The sequence below is a fragment of the Odontesthes bonariensis genome, chromosome 13 (genome assembly GCF_027942865.1).
Source record: "Odontesthes bonariensis isolate fOdoBon6 chromosome 13, fOdoBon6.hap1, whole genome shotgun sequence".
NCBI classification, from domain to species: Eukaryota; Metazoa; Chordata; class Actinopteri; order Atheriniformes; family Atherinopsidae; genus Odontesthes; species Odontesthes bonariensis.
Genome location: NC_134518.1, coordinates 32,243,589 through 32,269,641, shown reverse-complemented (window position 1 = coordinate 32,269,641; position 26,053 = coordinate 32,243,589). Strand labels below are relative to the sequence as shown.

Sequence of the window (26,053 nt, the reverse complement as noted above, 5' to 3'; positions counted from 1 at the left end):
TAACCTTTCAAAATAAAAGCATAATTAAATACCCAAGTTAACTCAAACAATACTAAATATCATAAACAACCAAAAAAGGTGTATTCCCCAAACTAAACCCCCAAAAGATAACTAAATAATAAGTGAGCCAAATATACAAAATAACAAATAGCTCCTACAGTGACAGTTTGAATCTTGTCTGTTGTCAGTGCCCAGATAAAAAAAAAACAATGCCCCCTGTGGAAGGTGTGGAGGGGGGCGTGTCCCCTCCTGAAGTTCCAGAGATACATAAATAAGGGGGTAATGAAGTGAGAACTGGCCAGAATTTTGCTACAATTATCAAGTTTGTGAGAGTTATAGCAAAAGGCACACCAGCTCTTATAAGGTTGAGCTGAGCGCGTCCCGGGCCGCCATCCCTCCTCCTGGGGGCGGTGTGAGAACGATTACATTTTCTCACTTTTCTCAAAGCATGTTCCATCCTACGAAGCTTCTTGTTCTAATCATTTCTAATGAATCTGAATGATTGCGTATCTCCGAATTGATTCGATGTCAGGGCAGAATATCAGTCTGTGAGCTTGAGGTGACATCCTGACCCACTGCTGTGAGGGAAATATGCAGAACTGCAACTGTTGGTCACAATGAAAACTTCTGAGGTCAGCTGAGTTATTGGGTGACAAAATGAGGAAATGGCTGCAACTTACACTCTTCTTTGGGAAAAGATGGTCAAAAATGTGTGAATTGTGTTTTTAATGTGTGTGATCACTGATATGCCGAAGTCCAGGCATAGCATAGCAGGATTTCTTCAGCCATTTTAGGAAAGATGAGATCGTTTTTGATACACATTTATGTTGGAGTCTGGTTATTGTCTCATCTATTTATTTATAAATCTATTCAGTCATATGATCCTGAGTTATTTTGAGTTATCTCGATGTCACAATCGCTTTGCTCTTCCTGTTGCACTGCCATCTTATGTTGAGTTTCACTTCAGTCTCATTTGACAACAAAGACGTAGCAGATATGACGCAGTTTGTTTTTACATTCTGAAAGGTAAGCAGCATTGTTCGTTTTTATATGCGTAAAGAGCTCTGCTCGAGTTCTCAGTGTGAGCCGCCTTTAGTTTTACTTAATAAGAAAGAAAGAGGCTCAAAAGTGAAGACATTTTTTATAGAAATGTGTTTGTATAAAAACTGTTCTGCGCTGCTCGGTCTCATAAGTCATTACGCGTGAAGCGGCTCTCCGCCCTGAACTTAAACGCTTTTATACTTTCCCTGTTCGGTGGACTTTGGACTTTCGCGGTTACATAAAGTAATTAGCGTTTCAGAGCGATGTTGCATAATCTTGAAATACCTAGAAATGATACAGGAAGTAAGCTTAAAGTGGTATTCTAAAGGTTTTTACCCCACAGAGCTGGACACATTTCCTTAAACAGTGCTGTTTAATAAGTGATAATCTGATAAAAAGCCGAAGCTGAAGAACTTTTAAAAAGGTTTGATGAAAAGTCAGTGACAAAACGTGCGCAAACTTTGTTTTAAAGTGACAGAGAAAATCTGTGAACAAAACGCTTCTTTGGACAGTTCTGCGAAAATACATCCACACCATAGATGTCTGCTTTGGTTAAATAAACCTGTTTCACAAACAACTTTGCTAAATAATTTAAAAAAAGAATATTCTCGATGAATTTCTGGTGACATTTATTATATCTTATGTGCACACAAGAATTTGAATCCGTGTCACTCTTCTGCGTCAACCCAAGTTTTAAGGTTTTCATTAAACTTAAAGCAATACAATGTAACTTCTCAAAAAGCCCACTCTGGAGCGGTAGGTGTGCCAGAAAGCAAGTCGAAGTACTTCCGCTCAGCTCCCGGGCGCTACCGGGCCGCTCCAGCAAAGTTACATAGCGCAGTTTTTCCAGCTCAGACCCCCTAAGGGCATAGGAGACAGGCCAATCGTAATATTAAAACTCATTCTAGCCGCACAATTTTTTTCAAGCTGTTACTTTAAGGTAGAAATGTTACATAGTATTGCTTTAAATCACAATTTGTAATTATAATGACTATTTTAGAGATGAAAATGGGAAACGCACATGGAAACAGAGCTTTGGATGTTTGGAAGTTCCCCTTGTAAGAGCTCTCTGTATTTGTCATGCAGTTATGAGGAATAGGACGATGTAACATGTGACCTCTCCCAGCAGGTTGTAGTGGTGATGGGACAGCGTTGACTTGGCTATGAGGCAGGGTGAGGACAGCGTGGGTGGAGTCCCTTCCTCTGAAACCACCTTGTGTGAGGAAGATGTGAGGCAGTCCAAAGCTTGGGGGTAAGATGAGCATCTGTAAGAGGCTGTTTTCACCCGGTGCCGACATGCGTCATAGATGATCCAATCATAAGTGGACAGCGCTTACGTTCCTGTGTACAGGCATATACTTCAAAGCAGGATTAGTGTCTTTGCAAGGTGACTTAAGGTTTAGTTCTGAATTTTTAGCAATAAAAAAAACACAGATTTAAACCTTCTACTTACTGCCACAAATATTAAGAACCCAGTCGAACATATGTCTGCTCCCCAAAGCATTAAAGCCGTTAGAGAAACACATGCTAACCGGTGTTGTGCATTAAAGGGTGCACACAGCCCATGGTTCATCAATTCTGCTGCCATAATGCTGGAAAGGACAAGGGAAAAAATAAATAAATTAGTTAAAAAATAAATTAAAAAAATAAAATCGGCCCATTGTGACTGATACCCGATCTAGAATCTTTTTCAATATTGGTGCATCCCCAATTCAAAGTCCAGTCATAAGCCTGGCTATGTCAGAATTGTCCTTCATTTTCATCCATCTTCTTTGTTTGTTTGGTTTTGTCATAGGAGCTGGCAGCAGAGACCAGACTCTCCTGTCCCCAGCTGTTCGTCTGCCATGAGTACCCAGTCCATAGAAAACCCCATTTTGTTTAAAGGACAGGTCTCGTCTTCTGAGGAAATGTAAGCTGTCACAAACAATAAGAGTTGGTTGTGTGTGTTCATATCTGATTTTACAATGCACCCTCACAATTATGCGAGCACTAGAAAAAACAGTTGCTCACTGCTAAAGAAAACTCACATGCATTGAGACACTATGTACAGATCAAAAAGGAGTGCCTGGCAGGAGAGTCGACATGTGAGCACTTTAGCAAGTAACCTGACAGGATTGATCATTTCAAACTGATAACCAGCTATAAACCCCTGGTCCCCTTAATCAGATGTTCAACAATTTGCATATTAAACTTTAAAAAGAGTTAGTTAAGGGTACGACATTGGCCATATCACATCAAGCCCACACCGCAGATCTGGGAACGAACAAGCAGGCTGTTCAGACCGCCAAAAGACTCTTTCACCCTGCTGGCCCATATGAGCTTTAAGGCCACACCTGCTACATCAACCAGAGTGAGCCCAGTAGAGCTTCTGATGGGCAGGAAGATTTGCCCAACACTGCCAACCTTGGACTGTAAGTTGAGACCTGAATGGCCTGACCTGTCCCCAATCACACAGAGAAACATGTCAACCAACCAAAATATCTCACAAGTAGGCTGTGAAAATTACTACAACAACACACAAACAAAAAGGGATGAGATTTATTCATTTTCTTTATTTTTTCTTTCATTTTCCCTACATTTTGCCAAGACAGTTGGAAACACATTATCAGTCCCAAAGTATGGTGATGACGTTCAAAGTAGGGATGCACCGATCCCTTTTTTTTTTCACCTCCGATACGATATCTGAGGTTTAGTATTGGCCAATACAGAAAAATGGCGCAGAATTATGTTAACAAACAGTAAGTTTCATTGTGTGGAAAAGACTGGGATCATTCTTTTGTGCAAGGCAACATCAGACTTGACTTAAACATTTTTTGTCTATTTTAAAAAAAATGGCCGATATGGATCGGCCCATTGTCACCGAAATTTTACCGAAGGCAACTTACCTGCATCCAGGCAGAGATTAGGAGAGCCACACTATCAGACAGAAAACTGCAGATTATAAGGAATATATGGCCAGACCACACTAGCCTTCTGCAGCCCTCAGTAAGAGCCTCTTACCACTGCAGAATTGAGTTCTCAGAATACAATGGGCTAGCCCCTTTGGGAAGTGGTATTGTGATGCCTTCATCAGTGAAAGATGAGATAAAAAAGCAGAATCCATGAGGGGCACCAAATGCAGGGAGATGGCTCAGGCCTCATTGTGGTGGCCAGATCTGTCAGCTAATTGGAGGTAAAGGCTGGAGAGCTGTGAGTTCTGCCACGTAAATAAGAGAGCGCAGATAAAAGAACCACTTAACCCAATCCATCTACTGGACAGGCCCTTGTTAAGGGTTGGGATGGACTTATGTGAACAAGAATTATTTGGTAGTTTATCAGTCCCACTCCCTTGAGCTACTGGAACTACCCACTACAACAGAGGACCTTATAGTGGCAATGCTGAAGGCAACCATTGCTAGATGTGGGATCCCCAACACGGTCTGCATCTTTTTTGTTTGTTTGGTTTTGTCATAGGACCTGGCAGCAGAGACCAGACTCTCCTGTCCCCAGCTGTTCGTCTGCCATGAGTACCCAGTCCATGGAAAAACCCATTTTATTTAAAGGACAGGCCTCGCCTCCTGAGGAAATGTAAGCTGTCACAAACAATAAGAGTTGGTTTTATGTGTGTGTTCATATCTGATTTTACTATAATAATGATAATAATAATTGCCCGACCTGTCCCCAATCACACAGAGAAACATGTCCACCAAGCAAAATATCTCACCAGTAGGCTGTGAAAATTACTGCAACAACACTTGGACAAAAAGGGATGAGATTTATTGATTGTCTTTATTTTTTCTTTCATTTTCTTTACCTGTTGCCAAGACAGTTGGAAACACATTCTCTGTCCCACAGAGATGGGGCTGACATTCAAAGTAGGGATGCACCGATCCGTTTTTTTTTTCACCTCCGATACCGATATCTGAGGTTTAGTATCGGCCGATCCGATACAGAAAAACGGTGCTGAATTATGGAAACAAACGGGAAGTTTCATTGTGTGGAAAAGCCTGGGATCATTATTTTGTGCAAGGCAACATCAGACTTGACTTAAACATTTTTTGTCTATTTTTAAAAAAATGGCCGATATGGATCGGCCCACTGTCACCGATAGCCGATCTAGAATTTTCTTCTCGGTATCGATACAAACATCGGATCGGCGCATCCCCAATTCAAAGTCCAGTCATAAGCCTGACTATGTCAGAATTGTCCTTCATTTTCATCCATCTTCTTTGTTTGTTTGGTTTTGTCATAGGACCTGGCAGCAGAGACCAGACTCTCCTGTCCCCAGCTGTTCGTCTGCCATGAGTACCCAGTCCATAGAAAACCCCCTTGCATTTAAAGGACAGGCCTCGCCTCCTGAGGAAATGTAAGCTGTCACAAACAATAAGAGTTGGTTGTGTGTGTTCATATCTGATTTTACAATAATGCGAGCACTAGAAAAAACAATTGCTCACTGCTAAAGAAAACTCACATGCATTGAGACACTATGCACAGATCAAAAAGGAGTGCCTGGCAGGAGTGTCGGCATGTGAGCACTTTAGCAAGTACCTGACAGGATTGATCATTTCAAACTGATAACCAGCTATAAACCCCTGGTCCCCTTAATTAACACCAAAGACCTGGACACCGTGCCAATAAGGTGCCAAAGTCTTCAGGTTTATGAGATTTAATGTTGTTGCAGAGTATGCACCAGGGAAAAGGCTAGTGGTGGTAGTCCAGCAGCCAACACAAAGGCAGCGACACACAAACTGATGTTTGCTGCTTTGTAAGTTTTACCGAAGGCAACTTACCTGCATCCAGGCAGAGATTAGGAGAGCCACACTATCAGACAGCAAACTGCAGATTATAAGGAATATATGGCCAGACCACACTAGCCTTCTGCAGCCCTCAGCAAGAGCCTCTTACCACTGCAGAATTGAGTTCTCAGAATACAATGGGCTAGCCCCTTTGGGAAGTGGTATTGTGATACCTTCATCAGTGAAAGATGAGATAAAAAAGCAGAATCCATGAGGGGCACCAAATGCAAGGAGAGGGCTCAGGCCTCATTGTGGTGGCCAGATCTGTCAGCTAATTGGAGGTAAAGGCTGGAGAGCTGTGAGTTCTGCCACGTAAATAAGAGAGCGCAGATAAAATAACCACTTAACCCAATCCATCTACTGGACAGGCCCTTGTTAAGGGTTGGGATGGACTTATGTGAACAAGTGGGGAAGAATTATTTGGTAGTTTATCAGTCCCACTCCCTTGAGCTACTGGAACTACCCACTACAACAGAGGACCTTATAGTGGCAATGCTGAAGGCAACCATTGCTAGATGTGGGATCCCCAACACGGTCTGCATCTTCTTTGTTTGTTTGGTTTTGTCATAGGACCTGGCAGCAGAGACCAGACTCTCCTGTCCCCAGCTGTTCGTCTGCTATGAGTACCCAGTCCATGGAAAAACCCATTTTATTTAAAGGACAGGCCTCGCCTCCTAAGGAAATGTAAGCTGTCACAAACAATAAGAGTTGGTTTTATATGTGTGTTCATATCTGATTTTACTATAATAATGATAATAATAATTGCCCGACCTGTCCCCAATCACACAGAGAAACATGTCCACCAAGCAAAATATCTCACAAGTAGGCTGTGAAAATTACTGCAACAACACTTGGACAAAAAGGGATGAGATTTATTGATTGTCTTTATTTTTTCTTTCATTTTCTTTACCTGTTGCCAAGACAGTTGGAAACACATTCTCTGTCCCACAGAGATGGGGCTGACATTCAAAGTAGGGATGCACCGATCCGTTTTTTTTTTCACCGCCGATACCGATATCTGAGGTTTAGTATTGGCCAATACCGATCCGATACAGAAAAACGGTGCTGAATTATGGAAACAAACGGGAAGTTTCATTGTGTGTAAAAGCCTGGGATCATTATTTTGTGCAAGGCAACATCAGACTTGACTTAAACATTTTTTGTCTATTTTTAAAAAAATGGCCGATATGGATCGGCCCATTGTCACCGATAGCCGATCTAGAATTTTCTTCTAGGTATCGATACAAACATCGGATCGGCGCATCCCCAATTCAAAGTCCAGTCATAAGCCTGACTATGTCAGAATTGTCCTTCATTTTCATCCATCTTCTTTGTTTGTTTGGTTTTGTCATAGGACCTGGCAGCAGAGACCAGACTCTCCTGTCCCCAGCTGTTCGTCTGCCATGAGTACCCAGTCCATAGAAAACCCCCTTGCATTTAAAGGACAGGCCTCGCCTCCTGAGGAAATGTAAGCTGTCACAAACAATAAGAGTTGGTTGTGTGTGTTCATATCTGATTTTACAATAATGCGAGCACTAGAAAAAACAATTGCTCACTGCTAAAGAAAACTCACATGCATTGAGACACAATGCACAGATCAAAAAGGAGTGCCTGGCAGGAGTGTCGGCATGTGAGCACTTTAGCAAGTACCTGACAGCATCAATCATTTCAAACTGATAACCAGCTATAAACCCCTGGTCCCCTTAATCAACACCAAAGACCTGGACACCGTTAGCCTGGGCGAAAGCCGACTGTTGACTCTGTCAAACAGTCTGGGAAAACCCAAGAGGAATCCGTTTTCATGGAGGGCGGGACCTTACCCAGCAACTTAAATTCATTGGAGTAACGGAGTTCCCTTAACCAATCATAATGTTTAGAAATGACGTTGGTTATGCGCCGAGGTTCATGCTTACTCTCGCGAGGCTCTAGCTCGCGAATCACGCTTCCCACATCCGCTTTCATTATACCGGTACCATTTGATAAATCAAACTTTTCCCAAAGCCAGTTGGAAGGAGAGCTACGACATCCTTGCCACTAACAAAATTGACGAGGCATTCCTCTTGCTCTCGTTTTAATTGTGTAATGATCTCCAGAGTTGAGACAACTTCATGGATAGCTTCTAGCGTTCTTCCGTCGCCATGTTTATTTCCGCTGCGGTTGAACTACAATTATATGGACTACAATGGACTCCGCGCGTGAGTTCTGCGTCACCACTCGCAACTGTTTGCTGATTGGCAAAACACTGAGCGAACCGAGGTAGGGGGATTTGGCCAGACTATGTGCGGAGCCAAAATCTTTGGGCGGAAGTACATAGGATGGCGTCGCCAGGCTAGGACACCGTGCCAATCAGGTGCCAAAGTCTTCAGGCTTATGAGATTTAATGTTGTTGCAGAGTATGCACCAGGGAAAAGGCTAGTGGTGGTAGTCCAGCAGCCAACACAAAGGCAGCGACACACAAACTGATGTTTGCTGCTTTGTAAATTTTACCGAAGGCAACTTACCTGCATCCAGGCAGAGATTAGGAGAGCCACACTATCAGACAGCAAACTGCAGATGATAAGGAATGGATGGCCAGACCACACTAGCCTTCTGCAGCCCTCAGTAAGAGCCTCTTACCACTGCAGAATTGAGTTCTCAGAATACAATGGGCTAGCCCCTTTGGGAAGTGGTATTGTGATGCCTTCATCAGTGAAAGATGAGATAAAAAAGCAGAATCCATGAGGGGCACCAAATGCAGGGAGATGGCTCAGGCCTCATTGTGGTGGCCAGATCTGTCAGCTAATTGGAGGTAAAGGCTGGAGAGCTGTGAGTTCTGCCACGTAAATAAGAGAGCGCAGATAAAATAACCACTTAACCCAATCCATCTACTGGACAGGCCCTTGTTAAGGGTTGGGGTGGACTTATGTGAACAAGAATTATTTGGTAGTTTATCAGTCCCACTCGCTTGAGATTCTGGAACTACCCACTACAACAGAGGACCTTATAGTGGCAATGCTGAAGGCAACCATTGCCAGATGTGGGATCCCCAACACGGTGTGCTTAACAATTGGCATATTAAACATTAAAAAGAGTTAGTTAAGGGTACGACATTGACCATATCACATCAGGCCCACACCGCAGATCTGGGAACGAACAAGCAGGCTGTTCTGACCACAAAAAGACTCTTTCACCATAAGAATCCCCTGCTGGCCAATGTGAGCTTTTGGGCCACACCTGCTACATCAACCAGAGTGAGCCCAGTAGAGCTTCTGAAGGGCAGGAAGATTTGCCCTACACTGCCAACCTTGGACTGTAAGTTGAGACCTGAATGGCCCGACCTGTCCCCAATCACACAGAGAAACATGTCAACCAACCAAAATATCTCACAAGTAGGCTGTGAAAATTACTACAACAACACACGAACAAAAAGGGATGAGATTTATTAATTGTCTTTATTTTTGCTTTGATTTTCTTTACCTGTTGCCAAGACAGTTGGAAACATATTATCTGTCCCACAGAGATGGGTCTGACTTTCAAAGTCCAGTCTTAAGCCTGACTATGTCAGAATTGTCCTTCATTTTCATCCATCTTCTTTGTTTGTTTGGTTTTGTCATAGGACCTGGCAGCAGAGACCAGACTCTCCTGTCCCCAGCTGTTCGTCTGCCATGAGTACCCAGTCCATAGAAAACCCCCTTGCATTTAAAGGACAGGCCTCGCCTCCTGAGGAAATGTAAGCTGTCACAAACAATAAGAGTTGGTTGTGTGTGTTCATATCTGATTTTACAATAATGCGAGCACTAGAAAAAACAGTTGCTCACTGCTAAAGAAAACTCACATGCATTGAGACACAATGCACAGATCAAAAAGGAGTGCCTGGCAGGAGTGTCGGCATGTGAGCACTTTAGCAAGTACCTGACAGCATCGATCATTTCAAACTGATAACCAGCTATAAACCCCTGGTCCCCTTAATCAACACCAAAGACCTGGACACCGTGCCAATCAGGTGCCAAAGACTTCAGGTTTAACACAAACTGATGTTTGCTGAGACAGTTGGAAACATATTCTCTGTCCCACCGTATGGGGCTGACATTCAAAGTCCAGTTATCAGCCTGACTATGTCAGAGTTGTCATTCATTTTCATCCATCTCCTTTGCTTGGTTGGATTTGTCTCAGGATCCGATGGCAGAGGATCATATGTTTGTCCTGACTTTACGAAGCACCCTCACATTAATCCTCAGTGACCAATTCTGAACAGATCTCAGTTACCTGCTCTGCATGCTAATGCTCATGTGGATTTCTACACACAGTTAGCCGTCAGCTGAGACAGACAGGACTCGAGCTAACACTGAAAAAAAATCTCCATTTACTCACCCGATTTTAACACGCCCGAGTTCCATTTGTTGCAGAATTCTTTACAAGCATTTCATGAATCTCAGTTCTGTAACAGATGTAATATGAGAGAGGCAGCTGAGCATAAAAGTAAATTATTTGTGACATTGCAGACCTCAGTATTAATGCATTTGGCCCAAATAACAGAAATAGAGTAAAGCGGCTTCTTTTTCTTCCATTAATTTACATCTCTATTCAAGCGGATCATTTCAGGGCGTGGAGTGACCCACTTGACTTTCCTCCTCAGGGTCTGCGTCCTTGAGATCTGTTCAACTTAATAAACCTTAAAAAATGTTATCATGGTATTAGAGAAAATATAGATAATAACGAGAGTGCATAGTTATATTCCGCTCGTCTGCACAGGGCCAGACCCACTTCTAAACATCCTGACATCTTCTTTAACCCAACGAAGGGGGGGGGACTGGAGCCTATCCCAGCGGTCATTGAGGCATGAGGCAGGGCACAGCCTGGACAGGTCACCGGTCCATCATAGGGCCACACAGAGACAAACAACCAAACATGCTCACACTCACTCCTAGGGACAATTTTGAGCCATCAATTAACCTAACATGCCAGAGCTCCCACACTTACATGGGGAGAACATGCAAACACCACACAGAAAGTTCTCAACTGGGAATTGAACCTAGAACCCTCTTGCTGGGAGGTGTGCAGCCCCAATATCTCTATCAGTTTCTCAGAAAACATGGAAGCTTTAGCTAATGTAGTATATTTCAAATTATTCTGGGAACTCCTTATGGGTATCGGGCGGCTCTGATGTTGGAAATAAACTAATTATGGTTGATAATTTCACTCACTAATTACATGAGAGAGAGTTTAGGGAAAATGATGCTCTTCTTGTGGAACAATTAGGTGTAGTTATACAGCAGTGTACAGCCGTCTCTGTAAAAACTGTGTAAGTTATACCGTATCTCTACTGTGTAAACGTCTTACCTGCAAGCACAACATCTGTCTCTGTTAGTTCACTCATTTTTTGGAGATCACCAAGTTTTGTTTTAAGCAACATTGTCCTCATATACAGTTTTCCCACTAAAATCGGTGGGTTAGTTAAGTCGGTTAGTTTGGTTAAACATGGGTTCACCCAGTGGTGTAGTCTACCTTTTTGAGGTGGGTATACTGTATAGTTGGCCAGTCATAGGCCCGTGGTACCAAACTAGGGGTCGGGACTCGGGACCTCTCGGGACCAATAGTAGCCCCTTAATGCACGCCGTACCTCCAGTGGCGCGCTGTAATAGTCATTGAAAAGTTAAGTACCATAGTACTACAATACTATGACATAACACAGGGCTTTTAATAGTGCACTACGACTTGGTCATTACCATTCTGGTAACAGCACATTTATAATGCTGTCTTAACGTGTTAAGGGACAAACATGTTTGTGGGGTCGCAGCTTTGCACTTACCTGCCCCTTGCATGCATGAGGGACAGGATGAGGGACATCATAAACTCACTTTGATTGTGTGGACTGTATGCTGTGTATCTCAGTGGCAATGGGACTCCCTGTGGCACTTAATCTTTGTACTCATCCCTCATAGAGCAAGGCCTAACAGAGTGATTGTTTTAAAGCAGCAGAACACCATCACATCTTGAGACAGGTTGTTTTATATATTAATATATACACAAGGGCTGTCAGAATTAATTAATTGTAATATATATATATATATATATATATATATGTGTGTATTACATTCGTTTATATATGTAATATACATAAAAAAATATATATATATATATACACACACATCCATTTTAGTTTTCCACCTTCCACTCCTATAGGGGGCGCTGTTGTGCGTTAGAGAATCACCGCTTTCAACTAATACAAAGAAGAAGAGTTTCTATGGGACGTTATTGTCAAAACACTGATAGTGAATCCCTGGGAGATTGATTGACTGCCGCAATTTCCGAATGAATGCTATTCTGAAGTGTTGTCGTTGTATTGTTAAATTATAACAAGGCTTCCATGAGAAGTGGTAGTTGATGAAACGTGGCTGTGCTATTCTAAATATTGAAAAATGAATTTTAAGTGGGTATACGGAGCATTTTAGGTAGGTATACGGAAATCCCCCCAAAAAAGAGGTGGGTATACGCCGTATACCTGCGTTCAACGTAGACTACACCACTGGGTTCACCCACTATTAGGGCTGGGCAACGATTAAAATGTTTAATCTAATTAATCACATGATTTCCCTGATTAATCACGATTAATCGCATTTGTACGCACAATCCAAAAATGAATTCAAAAGTAGTGTATAGCTTTTAGCATTTGGTTTTATTTTAAATGTGCTGCCATATGAATGAAAGTGCCATAACATTTGTTGTGCAAACACACTTTTAACATCAGCATCTTTCTGTAGTTTTTATGTAGAAGCCTCGCTCCACTGTCTGTTTCCTTGAATGACTTGCTGCTATCAGTTGTGTGTTTTGCCTTTAAGTGATATTTTAGACTGGAACTACTACGCTGAGAAGACAATTCAACTTGGCAGTGTTTACAGATGACTTTGGTTCTGTCGACTCCGCCGTCTGGAAGAACTTTAAAATGAAAATGGCCGAGTAAAAGTTCTGTACCCTTCTCCAGGTTTGGTGGCTCCGCCGATTACTTTCTTTTCCGGTTCCACAGTAGACAGCAACAGACTTTTACAAAATAAAAGCCTGTGAGCAACAGACTTTTACAAAATAAGAGCCTGTGAGCAACAGACTTTTACAAAATAAAATAAATAATAAAACCTGCGTTAATGCGCAATAAAATATTTATCGGCGTTAAATAATTAACAAGTTAACGCGATAATAACGAGTTAACTCGCCCAGCCCTACCCACTATATATAAGATAGCTGTGTTTAAAGACATAATGAAAAGCTCAATCTTCCTGATTTTTCCACAGAGATAAAGAGGAGTACTCGGATGTTTCCTGTGAACAATCTGAAAGGGACCATGAGGCATATGTGGACTACATATTTATGGTAAACTCTTTCGTGTTTACAGTCATCACTTTGTAGACCAGTGAGCTGACATTCTGTCATCTGGTGAATCACATGAGGTTGTGTTATTTAAATGTTGTCACTGTTTCAGAGGCTCGAGGAAAAAATTGTCACTTTTGTGGAGAATAAGTTGAAGAAGATCCAGAAGTTTCCGAGTCAAGACTACCCACAATTAGAAAGTCGGAGAGAGGATGAAAAGGAGTTGGATGGCGTGGGTGCAGAACAGTGCGAGACACTTCTGAAGATCATACTGCACTTCCTGAGGAAAATCAAGCAAGAGGCGCTGGCTGACAATCTGCAGAGAAGTAATGTGATGTTTATTAATGTCTCAAAAGATGCTCCTAATGAAATACTGGAATGTTCACTTTCTAATTTATTTCTAATGTATCTTCAGAATGTCCTGCTGCAGTTTGTCAGCGTAAACTTAAAAACAAGCTGAAGGAGAAGGTTCAGTGTGTCTCTGAAGAAGGAAACACAACCCTTCTGAATCAGATCTACACGGAGCTCTACATCACAGAGGGAGGGAGCACAAAGGTCAGTGATGGACATGAAGTCCGGCATATTGAAACAGCATCCAGGACACCAGACGCATCAGAAACACCAATCAAACTGGAAGAGTTGTTTAAAGGCCCACCTGGAAGAGATGAACCAATTAGAACAGTGATGACAAAGGGAGTGGCCGGCATTGGGAAAACGGTCCTAACACAGAAGCTCACTCTGGACTGGGCTGAAGGCAAAGCCAACCAGGACACCGGGTTCATGTTTCCGTTCACCTTCAGAGAGCTGAATGTGCTGAAAGAGAGAAAGTTCAGCTTGGTGGAGCTCGTTCATCACTTCTTTACTGAAACCAAAGAAGCAGGAATCTGCAGCTTTGAACAGTTCCAGGTTGTGTTCATCTTTGACGGTCTGGACGAGTGTCGGCTTCCTCTGGACTTCAACAGCAAGGAGCCCCTGACTGATGCTACAGAGCCCACCTCAGTGGATGTGCTGCTGACAAACCTCATCAGGGGGAAGCTGCTTCCCTCTGCTCGCCTCTGGATAACCACACGACCTGCAGCAGCCAATCAGATCCCTCCTGAGTGTGTTGGCATGGTGACAGAGGTCAGAGGGTTCACTGACCCACAGAAGGAGGAGTACTTCAGGAAGAGATTCAGAGATGAGGAGCAGGCCAGCAGGATCATCTCCCACATCCAGACATCCCGAAGCCTCCACATCATGTGCCACATCCCGGTCTTCTGCTGGATCACTGCGTCAGTCCTGGAGGATGTGTTGGAAACCAGAGAGGGAGCAGAGCTGCCCAGCACCCTGACTGAGATGTACGTCCACTTCCTGGTGGTTCAGACCAAAGTGAAGAAGCTCAAGTATGAAGGAGGAGCTGTGACAGATCCACACTGGAGTCCTGAGAGCAGGAAGATGATTGAGTCTCTGGGGAAACTGGCTTATGAGCAGCTGCAGAAAGGAAACCTGATCTTCTATGAATCAGACCTGACAGAGTGTGGCATCGATATCTCAGCAGCCTCAGTGTACTCAGGAGTGTTCACACAGATCTTTAGAGAGGAGAGAGGGCTGCACCAGGAGAAGGTGTTCAGCTTCGTCCATCTGAGTGTTCAGGAGTTCCTGGCTGCTCTTCACGTGCATCTGAACTGCACCACCTCCGGAGTCAATCTATTCAGAGAAAAACAAACCTGGTTTCAATCTTTAGTGTCTAAAACAAACTTGAAAGATGTTCACAACAGTGCAGTGGACGAGGCATTGCGTAGTCCGAATGGACACCTGGACCTGTTCCTCCGCTTCCTGCTGGGTCTGTCACTGCCGACCAACCAGACTCTCCTCCGAGGCCTGCTGACGCAGACGGGAAGCAGCTCTCAGGCAAATCAGGACACAATCCTGTACATCAAAGAGAAGATCAATGCGAACCCCTCCACTGAGAAAAGCATCAATCTTTTTCACTGCCTGAATGAACTGAACGATCGTTCGTTGGTGGAAGAGATCCAACAGTCCCTGGCAACAGGGAGTCTCTCAGATAAGCTGTCTCCTGCCCAGTGGTCAGCTCTGGTCTTCATCTTACTGACGTCTGAAGCAGATTCGGACGTATTCGACCTAAAGAGATACTCTACTTCTGGGGATGCTCTTCTGAGGCTGCTGCCAGTGGTCAAAGCCTCCAGCAAAGCTCTGTAAGTACACAAATAGTTGAATATAACGTATCATTTTGATCTTTAAAGCCGGACAGAATGAATACTTTTCACATTTTCCTTTTAGCCTGAATTTCTGCAGCCTCTCAGAGGGCAGTTTTGAAGCTCTGGTCTCAGTACTCACCTCTAGTTCCTCCCGTCTGAGAGAGCTGGATCTGAGAAACAACAACCTGCACGATTCCTACGTGAAGCAGCTTTCTGATGGACTGAAGAGTCCAAACTGTTCACTGGAAACTCTCAGGTCAGAAAAATGCATTAGGGCTTTCTTTCAAGTCTTCTAAAATAAAAAAAAACGTCTGTATTCAACAGACTGAAGTATAAAGTCTTGACTTTGATGCCAGCAACACACTCAGAAACAGTTTGGAAAGAGGAATGTTTATCATCGTGTAAAACCAGCCTTCGTTTTAATCACACCTTTGAGTGAAGATGTGAAGATCCTAATGAAGATTTGCATGAGGAATCTGTTCATTCTTGCTGAATTTCCCCTCAAAGAATCTCTTCAAAATATTATACACTGTAAATGTTGAAAGACTAGTTAGTTTGAAACTTGCTGAATATATTTTATTTAACTGATAGAAGATTCTGGGCTGGAGTTTGGCACAAATTGGTAATATATGACCCATCCTTTATTTGGAAAGACTAAGCCTTTGGTGGATGCTTCTTTTATACCCAATCCTGACACCCTCACCTGTCACCAATCTTTCAGGAACACCGTTATCTCTATTCCTTTATCGTAACCTATTCCTCTATCCTTACTGTTTTAGAGTATGTTGCTGCTGTCATAGAGGACATTAGATACCACCTAAAGGTCGAACTAATAACCAAACGTCGTTCCATTTAAACCTCGATGATCTTCTTATTTGTTTTTCCTGTCCTTCAGGCTGAGCGGCTGTTTCCTCTCAGACTCAGATGCCAGTGCTCTCCGGCTCCTGTCATGCAGTCTGAGAGAGCTCGACCTGAGCAACAACAACTTGAAGGATTCAGGAGTGAAGCAGCTGTTGTCACATGGAATGGAGAGTCCACAATGTAACCTGACAACTCTCAGGTCAGATTGTAGCACAGCAACATGTGACTTCAAGTCGAAAGCAGTCAGTCTTCTAGTTTATAGAAAACTCTATAGCTCTATTTTTAGAGCTCAGTGTTGAAGCGTGATATACATTACATTAAATCAAACCTCATGCTCAACTCTCAAACATATTGATCACCTGTCTGGATCAGCTCTTCATGTCATTAACAACTTATCATTTTGATATATTCAGAAAACCATCAGACTGAGCTCAAGACCAAGTTGAATATTGGAACATTCGGTCTTCTGGGGACACATTTTAAATACATGTGTTTGTCCTTTTGTGAATTATAATTTCAGACTGAGCGTCTGCAACCTCTCAGAGGGAAGCTGCGAAGCTCTTGCCTCCCTTGTAGGCTCCGAGCGCTCCAGTCTGATCAAGCTGGACCTGAGTAACAACAACCTGCGGGATTCAGGGGTGAAGCAGCTGTCGTCAGGAATAAAAAACCCACACTGTAAGCTAGAAACTCTCAGGTAAGCACTGATAACACGAATGACCGCTTAACTTAAACAGCCCGAGTATTCTGGTTGTTCTGAATGAAGAACATCTGAAGGTGTCCTGGAGTCTCTTGTACCTTAGCAAAGGATCCTTTGGACCCTGTAGGAGGGTCTTCATGTATTGTGCTTCCTTCCCACGGCTGCTATCAGATCCCATCAGACTGGTATCTGGACAGTTAAGAGGTCAGAGGAACACCTCAGGCTTTTTAGCCCTTCCTGCTGTTTTTGCACAGCTCAGTGCTGTCCCTCTGCGGAAAGATGCACATTAGGGGAGTGGTGGCGGGTGATTGGTCAAAGTGAAATCCATGTAAGTCCCACCCAGGATGTAGGCTTTCCCAGCAGTTCATTGCATTGGATAAAGAAGAGAAGTGTTGCTCACTTTACCTCTCAGCGGTTTTAATGTTATGGCTCATCGGTGTATGTCATCGTATGCAGATGATGATCAATACTTTCACTTGTAAAATGACAACTGGCGGCTCATATCTTCCGCAGTAGGTTTTGAAATGATAACTTGCGAAGTTGAGATGATTGTGATCAACTTAAACTTTACTGTGTCCAACAGATGGTTCTCCAGTGCGTGTGAAGAGGAACTGAACTCCAAATGATATGACAAAGCATAATGTTAGAACTGGCCTTTCATCCACAAAACAAAGCCCTTCTGCTTTTAGTCTGGCAGTTTTCTATTTTCCTGTTTCTTATGAAAGATGAATGAAAACAAGAATGAAAATATAGGGCCCTATACCGCCCCCCTGTGGTGACACTACACAGCCGAGTTTATTTGCTTCAATCACGTCTAATTCATATTTCTTTTCCAGAGATCAATCCATATTTCCTGCAGTAATAAATGGAAACCTGGCTTATGTGCCTCTCTGTCATGAGGTGCATGTTATTTCTTCTGGGACTCTCCCTCTATAAACAAACAAAGTGCCTCTTTATTAGCCCTCATGGCAGGTCTGTCTGGGCTCTTTCTGAATGACCTCCCTGACTGAAGCTCAAGGTCTTTTGTCAGGTGCATGGCAGCTAGTTTCCATTAAGTACTGGAGATTTTTGATAATCCGCCTCTTTCCTTGTTTCTTTCTGGACATCTTTAAAGCAGATTTGAACCTCTTGTCTGTGCTTGGGGCTTTGCACTTTCCAGGACCTCGGTGGTGTTGTAGCCTACCATTTCCCAAGTTTCAGCCGCTTCCTTTTTCTTCCCTGTGCTAATATCTGGCAGGATGCACAGGATAGAAAGAGCTTTAAGCTTTAATGCCATCACTCAGCAGCTCCAGGCCTCTCCTGATCAATGGCACCCTGAAATAACAGAATGGGGTTTGTTACTGCCTACATTCTCGATTTAAAGCACTCTTCTTATGACAGAAAAGTGTGTCCAGACTGTCCATCAACACTCTATACAGACTGTAAGTTGAAATTTACTTTTGTTACTGGAAACATTAAGTCATTTTCCCAGTATCTCAGCAAATCAAGTATCGACCAATGATTAATCTTTGACCAACGCTTTGAATGGCAAATCAGCCCCTGCAGTGTGCTTAATTCCACTGGAGGCCTCCTGCCTCTGCACTGGTTAAGTAACAACTCATCCAGTAGGCAGCGTCCTCACATCATATGTTGTGTTGTTATCTGCAGCCTGTCTGGCTGCCAGGTCGCAGATGAAGGCTGCGCTGCTCTGGATTCAGCTCTGACCTCCAACCCCTCCCATCTGAGAGAGCTGGATCTGAGCTACAACCAGCTGGGAGACTCAGGAGTCAAGCTGTCCGCCAAACTGGCCGATCCAAACTTCAGACTGGACGTTCTCAGGTATGGAAAAGCACGTTGTTGCCACGGTGATTGTTCACTATCCAACCAAAAAGTGAAAATGTAACGAAAGCCCAATCCTTTATAGGACGGAGCCTGCTGGAGTCCAATGGTCAACACCAGGTCTAAAGAAATGTAAGTGTGTTTTAAATTGTCAGTGGGGTCACATGGCACTGAAAGGATCGGATTATTGGCTAAATTACAATAAGAATGAGTTGAGCAAGGGTAATTATCCTTGGATGTATGGCGGTGAATGAATCGAATCAGAGGCACAAAGCGTGTCATATATGATAGGTGGCGCTGTACCCTGTTCAACTATTGCTAATAGAGCTACTAAGATTAATCATTGGTCGATACTGACCGCTTCACCACCAACAGCAACAACAAACTTAGGTATTCGAGAAAATGGCGAACGAAGAGCAAGATGAAGCTACGTCCCTCTACATTTGGTCTATGATGATGCCCAACGGAGCATTCTCCATCGCGTTGTTTGTTTGTTTCTGACGGTGACAACAGTAATATCGTCTCTTCTGACTTCCGGTTCCCGACCCCGGGAAAAAATCTCAAGCATGCGAAGAACGCAAAGTGTAATTCACCACGTGCTTCAGCGTCGATAAACACGTTTAATTTGACTTTCAACCGAGTTATCTAGGGGTGTTAACCCAATCCAATCTAATCTCTTGTCAGATTAAGGTGTCTACATGAACTTAATAACTCAGTCTGATTGTAATTTAGCCAATAATCTGATCCTTTCAGTGTCATGTAACCCCACTGAGTGCTTATCAAAAAGTGTTTCATTTATAAAATCTATCTTTATAGCCTCACTTTACAGTGAATGATTTTTACGTAAAGAGTCCAAAGAATAGTTGGATGACTCCATTTCTATGAGACCAGCTGCTGGACCTTTGTGTTCCCGTTCATGTCTGAAATAAGATTCAAGCTGTTCAAGCTGGGGAAATGTCTGAATTGCCAGCAGGCCAGTTCATCACTCGGGCTCTCCTACTACAAAGCCATGTTGTTTTGACAGATGTAGAATGCAGTTAGGTTTCCTCCTGCTAGTTAGATGGATGGTCCCCCTCCTCTTTACTCTGGAGGATACAGCGTCTATAATTTCCCCCCAAAAATAGCAGTTTCAGTTCATCCTCAGTCCATTGAATAGGCTTTGCTCTGTGTTTCTGGATCGTGTTCACATGTAGCTTCTTCTCTGCATGATAGAGATTTACCCTGCATTTGGTGGCACAGTTCCTGAGCCCATGCAGTGATTTACACTTGCTTTTCTCGCCCCAACTCTTTTGAGACGTGTTGCTGCCGTCAATTTCAAGATGATCTAATATTTTTTTCATGAAACAGTAAAATGTTAATAACTATATCTGAAGAAGAATGGACAACAACATGGAGGTATCAATGGATGTGTAGCAGCTCACAGAAGTGGAGGGAGTTTGGCTGGAAAAGCCTGATTAGGTACTTTATTACACCCTCCCAGAAATCTCACTATGATAATAACTCCTCTGTCTGCTGAAGGAACTGTGGAAATCAAAATGCAAACCATTACCATATTTTCTGGGACTGCCCGGTCATGAAGAGCTATTGGAAAGAGATACACAATCCCCTACAGGATATCTTCAAATGCGAAATACCCCTCAAAATTAAGACTATGTTTTTCGGACACATACCTGAGGGATTGATTGATTGATAGATTTTTATTTTCGAACATGTATAAAAAAGAAAATGTATGTAACTATTTGTACATACAAAAGAAAGAAAAAGAGAAATTTAAAATAAAAATAATAAAAAAATTCAATCACATAAAGTGCTAATACATAACAAAACACCACACATTGTTCGAAAAAGGAATGGGAAGAAGTACAATACTTTTTTAGTTTCCCACCCCTTTTTAACTACTCTTCAGTTTGTAAATATCCTAACTACAAAACACCTATATAAATATTTGCCATATATACACTTCCTAAATATCTAAATAAATATATAATCACAAATATAAATATATACTACACACATATTCTTGTAAATATAAATGTAAATATGAATATATATATATATATATATATAAAACTATCCCCATAAATAAATATATACCATATACTAATTAAATTACAATATGACTATTAAACCTATTCTATTTATCCCTCATCGTCCTCCGTTAACATACTTCCTCTTCCATGTACTTGTTTAAAAATATTTTTTAGTACCTTCTTTTAAAGGTACGGCCGAAAAGAGATAAGCATCTAATAAATATCCTGCTGGTGGCTTGTAAAAAGAATATTACCAGCAAATGGCTATCACAGGAGAGCCCAACTGTTAACATATGGATGGACATATAAAAAATGGAGAGAATAACAGCATTTGTTAATCTCAAACTGGAGTTATTCGCCTCATATTGGGAAATCTGGGTCAACTATGTCACGCCCCACAGGCCTGATTTTATTTTTACAAATCATTAACTATGCCATATGAAAAGGATTACTCCCCACACATAAAACAAAAAAATACTACTTTGGCATTCATGACAGACAACAGATACAAGATGTATGCACATGCACCAGATGTGAATGTTTGTTTCTGAATGTCAATAAAGATAAATTACAAAAAAAAAAGAAACAGTAAAATGTCGAAGTTTCTGTTTCTATTCACTTTTTTTTTAAATTGGGGTTGTACAAGTTATCTTAAACCTTGTCACTGTAAACACGACCATTAGCCGACTTCCCTCTTCCTTAATGTAATTGGTTTGCCTGATCACACTGTAAGATACCAAAATAAATCTCTGTTTGATCACTTTGACCCACGATAAACTCCAGTCATTTTGGAGGTTTTCAAATGTTATTTTAATGTAGGGAATCCCTTGACTTAATTGTCTTCATCTGCAAACTGTCTACGCAGGCTCAGCATGCACTATTGATGAGGAAAAACTAGCTTATAATAGGAAAACATAGCTGGAGAGTGATAAAATGTATGAATAGCTGTCACGGCTAGGTTGCTAACCGCCTTAATGTTACTTGGACCCAAGAGCAGACACTGGAAACAGGGAGGATAAAGGTTAACAGAGTTTATTGTACAGAAAAGGTGATTGTACTTAGATCCAGGAGGAAATCCGAAGGAGAGGGGAGGGCGTTGGCTGGTGAATCAGCTCTGAGTCGGCGGCAGGGCGAGCAGGAAGGCGTTAGTGCCCCAACAGCTGGTGCCGGTCCTGGCATGAGGAAACCAGGGCACGGAGAGAAAAGTTCACTTAGGAAGTGAGACAATGTGGCGAAGACTGGTTGCTCCTGCGGCTCCAATAAGGGTGTCTTGATGAAGGCAGATGAGGAGCAGGTGTGATGGCAGGAGCAATCCAGACTCCGCCCAAAGCTCCCAGCAAACCTGCTCAACCCTCACATAAAGCCTCTAGCATGGTTGCCGTGTCGGCGAGCGGTGTTGATGACGTTATGATTTCGTGCCGGCTATATTCGCCAGTAGTTGCACTTTTCTCCGTCACAGAGGTGTCGCTGCTACGTGAAGGTTACCGCTACTCTACAGCCACGAAAGTCGAGAAGAAAACAGGAAGCAGGAACACTGTCATCAATGATGCTGCTGCAGTATCTGGGAGATGAAATGCTTCGTGTGTTTCTGTGTTTCACGAAGTTCGTGAGCCAAGATAATTCAGTCAATAGAGGTGAAGGTCTGAAGCCCCCGGCATCACCACTTGTTGTCTCTGCCCTCTTCTTTGCCTTCACGTATCTGTCCCGTAGCTTCTTCCACCCATTCTTACAGAACTCTCCCTCTTTCCCCAAAGTTCTGCCGATCTCTGTCCACGAATTTTGGGAGTTTACGTTGGTCCCTGTGCTGTTTCACTGCAGTTTCACTGCCTGTACAAACGCACCTCCTGACTGAGCCTGGCCTCACATCGGTCCATCCGGTTTGTCGTTCTCGGCGCAGCCAAGTTACAGAAAAATCGACTGGTGCACGACAACGCGCTGCGCCGTCTTTTCAAGGCAAGCGCCAGGCCTGAAACGTCATTTTGACGTCACGGGTCGGCTGCGCCGTGAGCAACGCGTCAACTGTAACTCCAGCTTAAGACTCAGAAACCAAACAATGGCATCATTTAAGGTCTCCGAATACCCAAAGCCTACATCACCACAACTGAGCCAGCACCAATAGCTTATTAAAAAGGGAAGTTTTAGTCTGATCTTTAAACCAGAGTGGGTGTCTGCTGCCCAAATCCAAACCTGTGGGGTGGGTCCACAAGAAAGAGGCTGAAGGCTCTGCATCGGTTCTACTTGTGTGAAACACAAGCAAAGGGCTGAGTTGTGGCACGATGAGATCTTAAAGGCATAATGGAGCTTTGATCTGAGAGGCAACCAGTCAGCTGTTCGATGAGCTAAACAGAGAGTCGTGTCTCACATAAGTCACACAAACGTTTATCTAATCAGTGACTGTTGGATGGCCGCCATTTGGTATCATCAGCGTAAGAAGCTCTGTTGATGCTGCAGAGTAGACGGGGATCACGAAAGGATCTATAAATAATAGGGCTGGGCGAGTTAACTCGTTATTATCGCGTTAACTCGTTAATTATTTAACGCCGATAAATATTTTATCGCGCATTTTTTATTATTTATTTTATTTTGTAAAAGTCTGTTTCTCACAGGCTTTTATTTTGTAAAAGTCTGCTGCTGTCTGCTGTGGAACCGGAAAAGAAAGTAATCGGCAGATCCACCAAACATGGAGAAGGGTACGGAACTTTTACTCGGCCATTTTCATTTTAAAGTTCTTCCAGACGGCGGAGTCGACAGAACCAAAGTCATCTGTAAACACTGCCAAGTTGAATTGTCTTCTCAGCGTAGTAGTTCCAGTCTAAAATATCACTTAAAGGCAAAACACACAACTGATAGCAGCAAGTCATTCAAGGAAACAGACAGTGGAGCGAGGCTTCTACATAAAAACTACAGAAAGATGCTGATGTTAAAAGTGTGTTTGCACAACAAATGTTATGGCACTTTCATTCATATGGCAGCACATTTAACATAAAACTAAATGCTAAAAGCTATTTTTGGATTTTGTGTACAAATGCGATTAATCGTGATTAATCAGGGAAATCATGTGATTAATTAGATTAAACATTTTAATCGTTGCCCAGCCCTAGTAAATAATCAGATGACTAAAAGATGAATGACTTGAATGCTTCTTCCTTTTTTTCCCATCAGATTCATGTGAGCTCAGAGTCGACCCAAACACTGTGAACAGAAACGTGAAACTGTCGGACGCCAACAGGAAGCTGAGCTATGAAGAGGAGCATCAGTCGTATCCCGATCATCCGGACAGATTTAACACGAATCATCAGCTGCTGTGTGAAAATGCTCTGACTGGTCGCTGTTACTGGGAGGTCGAGGTGACGGGAGGAGTCCACGTTTCAGTGAGCTACAGAGGAATCAGCAGGAGAGGAGAGGGGAACCACGGCTGGTTTGGAGGGAACGATCGGTCCTGGACGTTGTACTCTTCTGAAGGCGGCTACACCGTCTGGCACGATAAAAAAGGAACATCCATCCCTTCATCCTTCTCCTCCTCTGTCTCTAACAGAGCAGCAGTGTATGTGGACCATCCCGCTGGCATTCTGTCCTTCTACAGAGTCTCTTCTGACGCACTGATCCACCTCCACACCTTCAACACCACCTTTACCGAGCCTCTTTATCCTGGGTTTGGGTTGTGGACTTGGTCCAGCTCACCTCGTGCTTCCTCAGTGAGTCTTCTTCGTCCTTCTGTGTAGGCGGGAGACTTTCGTCCGATTCTCCTGGAGTCAGACAAACATTCTCAATGCTGGCCGGATTTGTCAGCCGGTGCTACGGGGAGATCCAGACCTCAGAATTTTGTTTCACATTTCAGAATTCTGAGAAAATACTTCTGTTACGAAATCTGTAATAAGCTGTAGAAATCTTGAATTTTGGCTGATGATAATGTTTTTAAAGTGTTCTTCAGCATCAAAGATATATTCGGTAGGAGCATTTTGTTTAAAAACACTTAATGGAGTATTTGATGGAAATATTAAAATGGACCCAATGGTGGCTCAACTAGGTCTGTTACCAAAAGAGATCGAAGGACGAGCCAAAAAAATGTCTTTTACAGATACTACTAGATTAGATTAGATTAGATTCAACTTTATTATCAAAGAGCAAGTACAGGCCAATGAAATGAAGCCAATGAAATGCAGTTAGCATCCAACCAGAAGTGCAAAGGTGTGCTTTTTTATATACAGAATAAATAATATGTACATAATATACACAGAATATATACAGACTAAATATATACACTATATATACTATGTAAATAAGTAGCTGAAGATTAATAAATTAGATAATTAAATATAAATAGTGGAGTGCATAGACAGTGCAAAACAGAGTGAAATGAAAAGCAACAGCAATTAAATGCATTAAAATAAGCCTGACCCCCCCAACATACAATATGTGGATGGAAAAAATAAAGGCAATATATCAAATGGAACCAATAAAATACTCCCCGAGACTTCAAAAAGATATATTCACTAGAAGGTGGATTTCTGCCGTTTGTACATTGTTGTAGTGAGGAACCAGTACAATATTTTATTTATTCTATCTGTCATCACAGTCTCTGTCTTCCTTGTTGTGTCGTAATTGTTATCATGGCCCTACAAGCACTACGTCTCATTGAGAAACTGCAGGTGTGACGAATAGGATTCTGAATGTATGATTTTGAATGAAAACTGTAATAAAAACCAAGTTTAAAAAAAAAAAGAAAAGATATTCTGTAATAGCTGCTGATAAATGCAATGCTGCACAGAAAAAAAGTGGCTCAGTGGTCGTCCAATAACCGGAAGGTTGGCGGTTCGATTCCCACTCAAAAGAGATTGGTGAAATTTCATGTGTTTGCATGACAATATATCTGATTTTAGAAAAAGAAAACCTGCACATGGGTGCGAGTTCAACTTCTTTATCCTGTAAAGGAAAATATTTTCTAATTCAGAACGACACGAGTGTCTTTTTCCAGCTTCCTGCAAAAGATATAAAGCTTATGTGTCCCAAAAAAGTTGGAACGTTCTTTTCAGTGATCTGTCTGACCACCGACGACGGGAGATGGTGATATTTTCACTCTCTAGTGACAGAAAATCTTTATTATGTTTTGGGTTTGAAGTCTGACAAAGCAGCCACAGTAAGAGGTCCTTAAACTGCGTTAAAAATTAGTCTTAAAGGGATAGTTCGCCTCTTTTGACATGAAGCTGTACAGCATCCCATCTTAGCAACATCATTTATTAAATTTGACTTACTCCCTACTGCGTCCTGTGAGCCGAGTTCCAGCCTCGTTTT

At 42.5% G+C, this 26,053-nt stretch overlaps 1 protein-coding gene across 9 annotated transcripts; it reads left to right on the top strand.

Moving 5' to 3' along the window:
* Positions 1-466: 466 nt before the first annotated feature.
* On the top strand, positions 467-25,606 carry LOC142398018 (protein NLRC3-like). Of its 9 annotated transcripts, none has more exons than XM_075481952.1 (17): positions 467-632; positions 2,171-2,293; positions 2,837-2,950; positions 4,495-4,608; positions 5,273-5,386; positions 6,387-6,500; positions 7,171-7,284; positions 9,412-9,525; positions 13,082-13,160; positions 13,270-13,483; positions 13,573-15,352; positions 15,438-15,611; positions 16,251-16,415; positions 16,737-16,910; positions 18,561-18,731; positions 18,817-18,863; positions 23,924-25,605. In XM_075481952.1, the coding sequence occupies exons 2-17, from the start codon at positions 2,205-2,207 to the stop codon at positions 24,481-24,483; spliced, it is 4,137 nt and encodes a 1,378-aa protein (XP_075338067.1). In that variant the 5' UTR covers positions 467-632; positions 2,171-2,204; the 3' UTR covers positions 24,484-25,605. The 9 variants fall into 9 exon arrangements, 8 of the variants coding, with proteins under 8 accessions (XP_075338067.1, XP_075338068.1, XP_075338073.1 ...); XM_075481953.1 differs by having other exon boundaries at positions 2,168-2,293; XM_075481951.1 differs by lacking the exon at positions 467-632 and adding an exon at positions 729-1,026.
* The last annotated feature ends 447 nt before the right edge of the window (positions 25,607-26,053 follow it).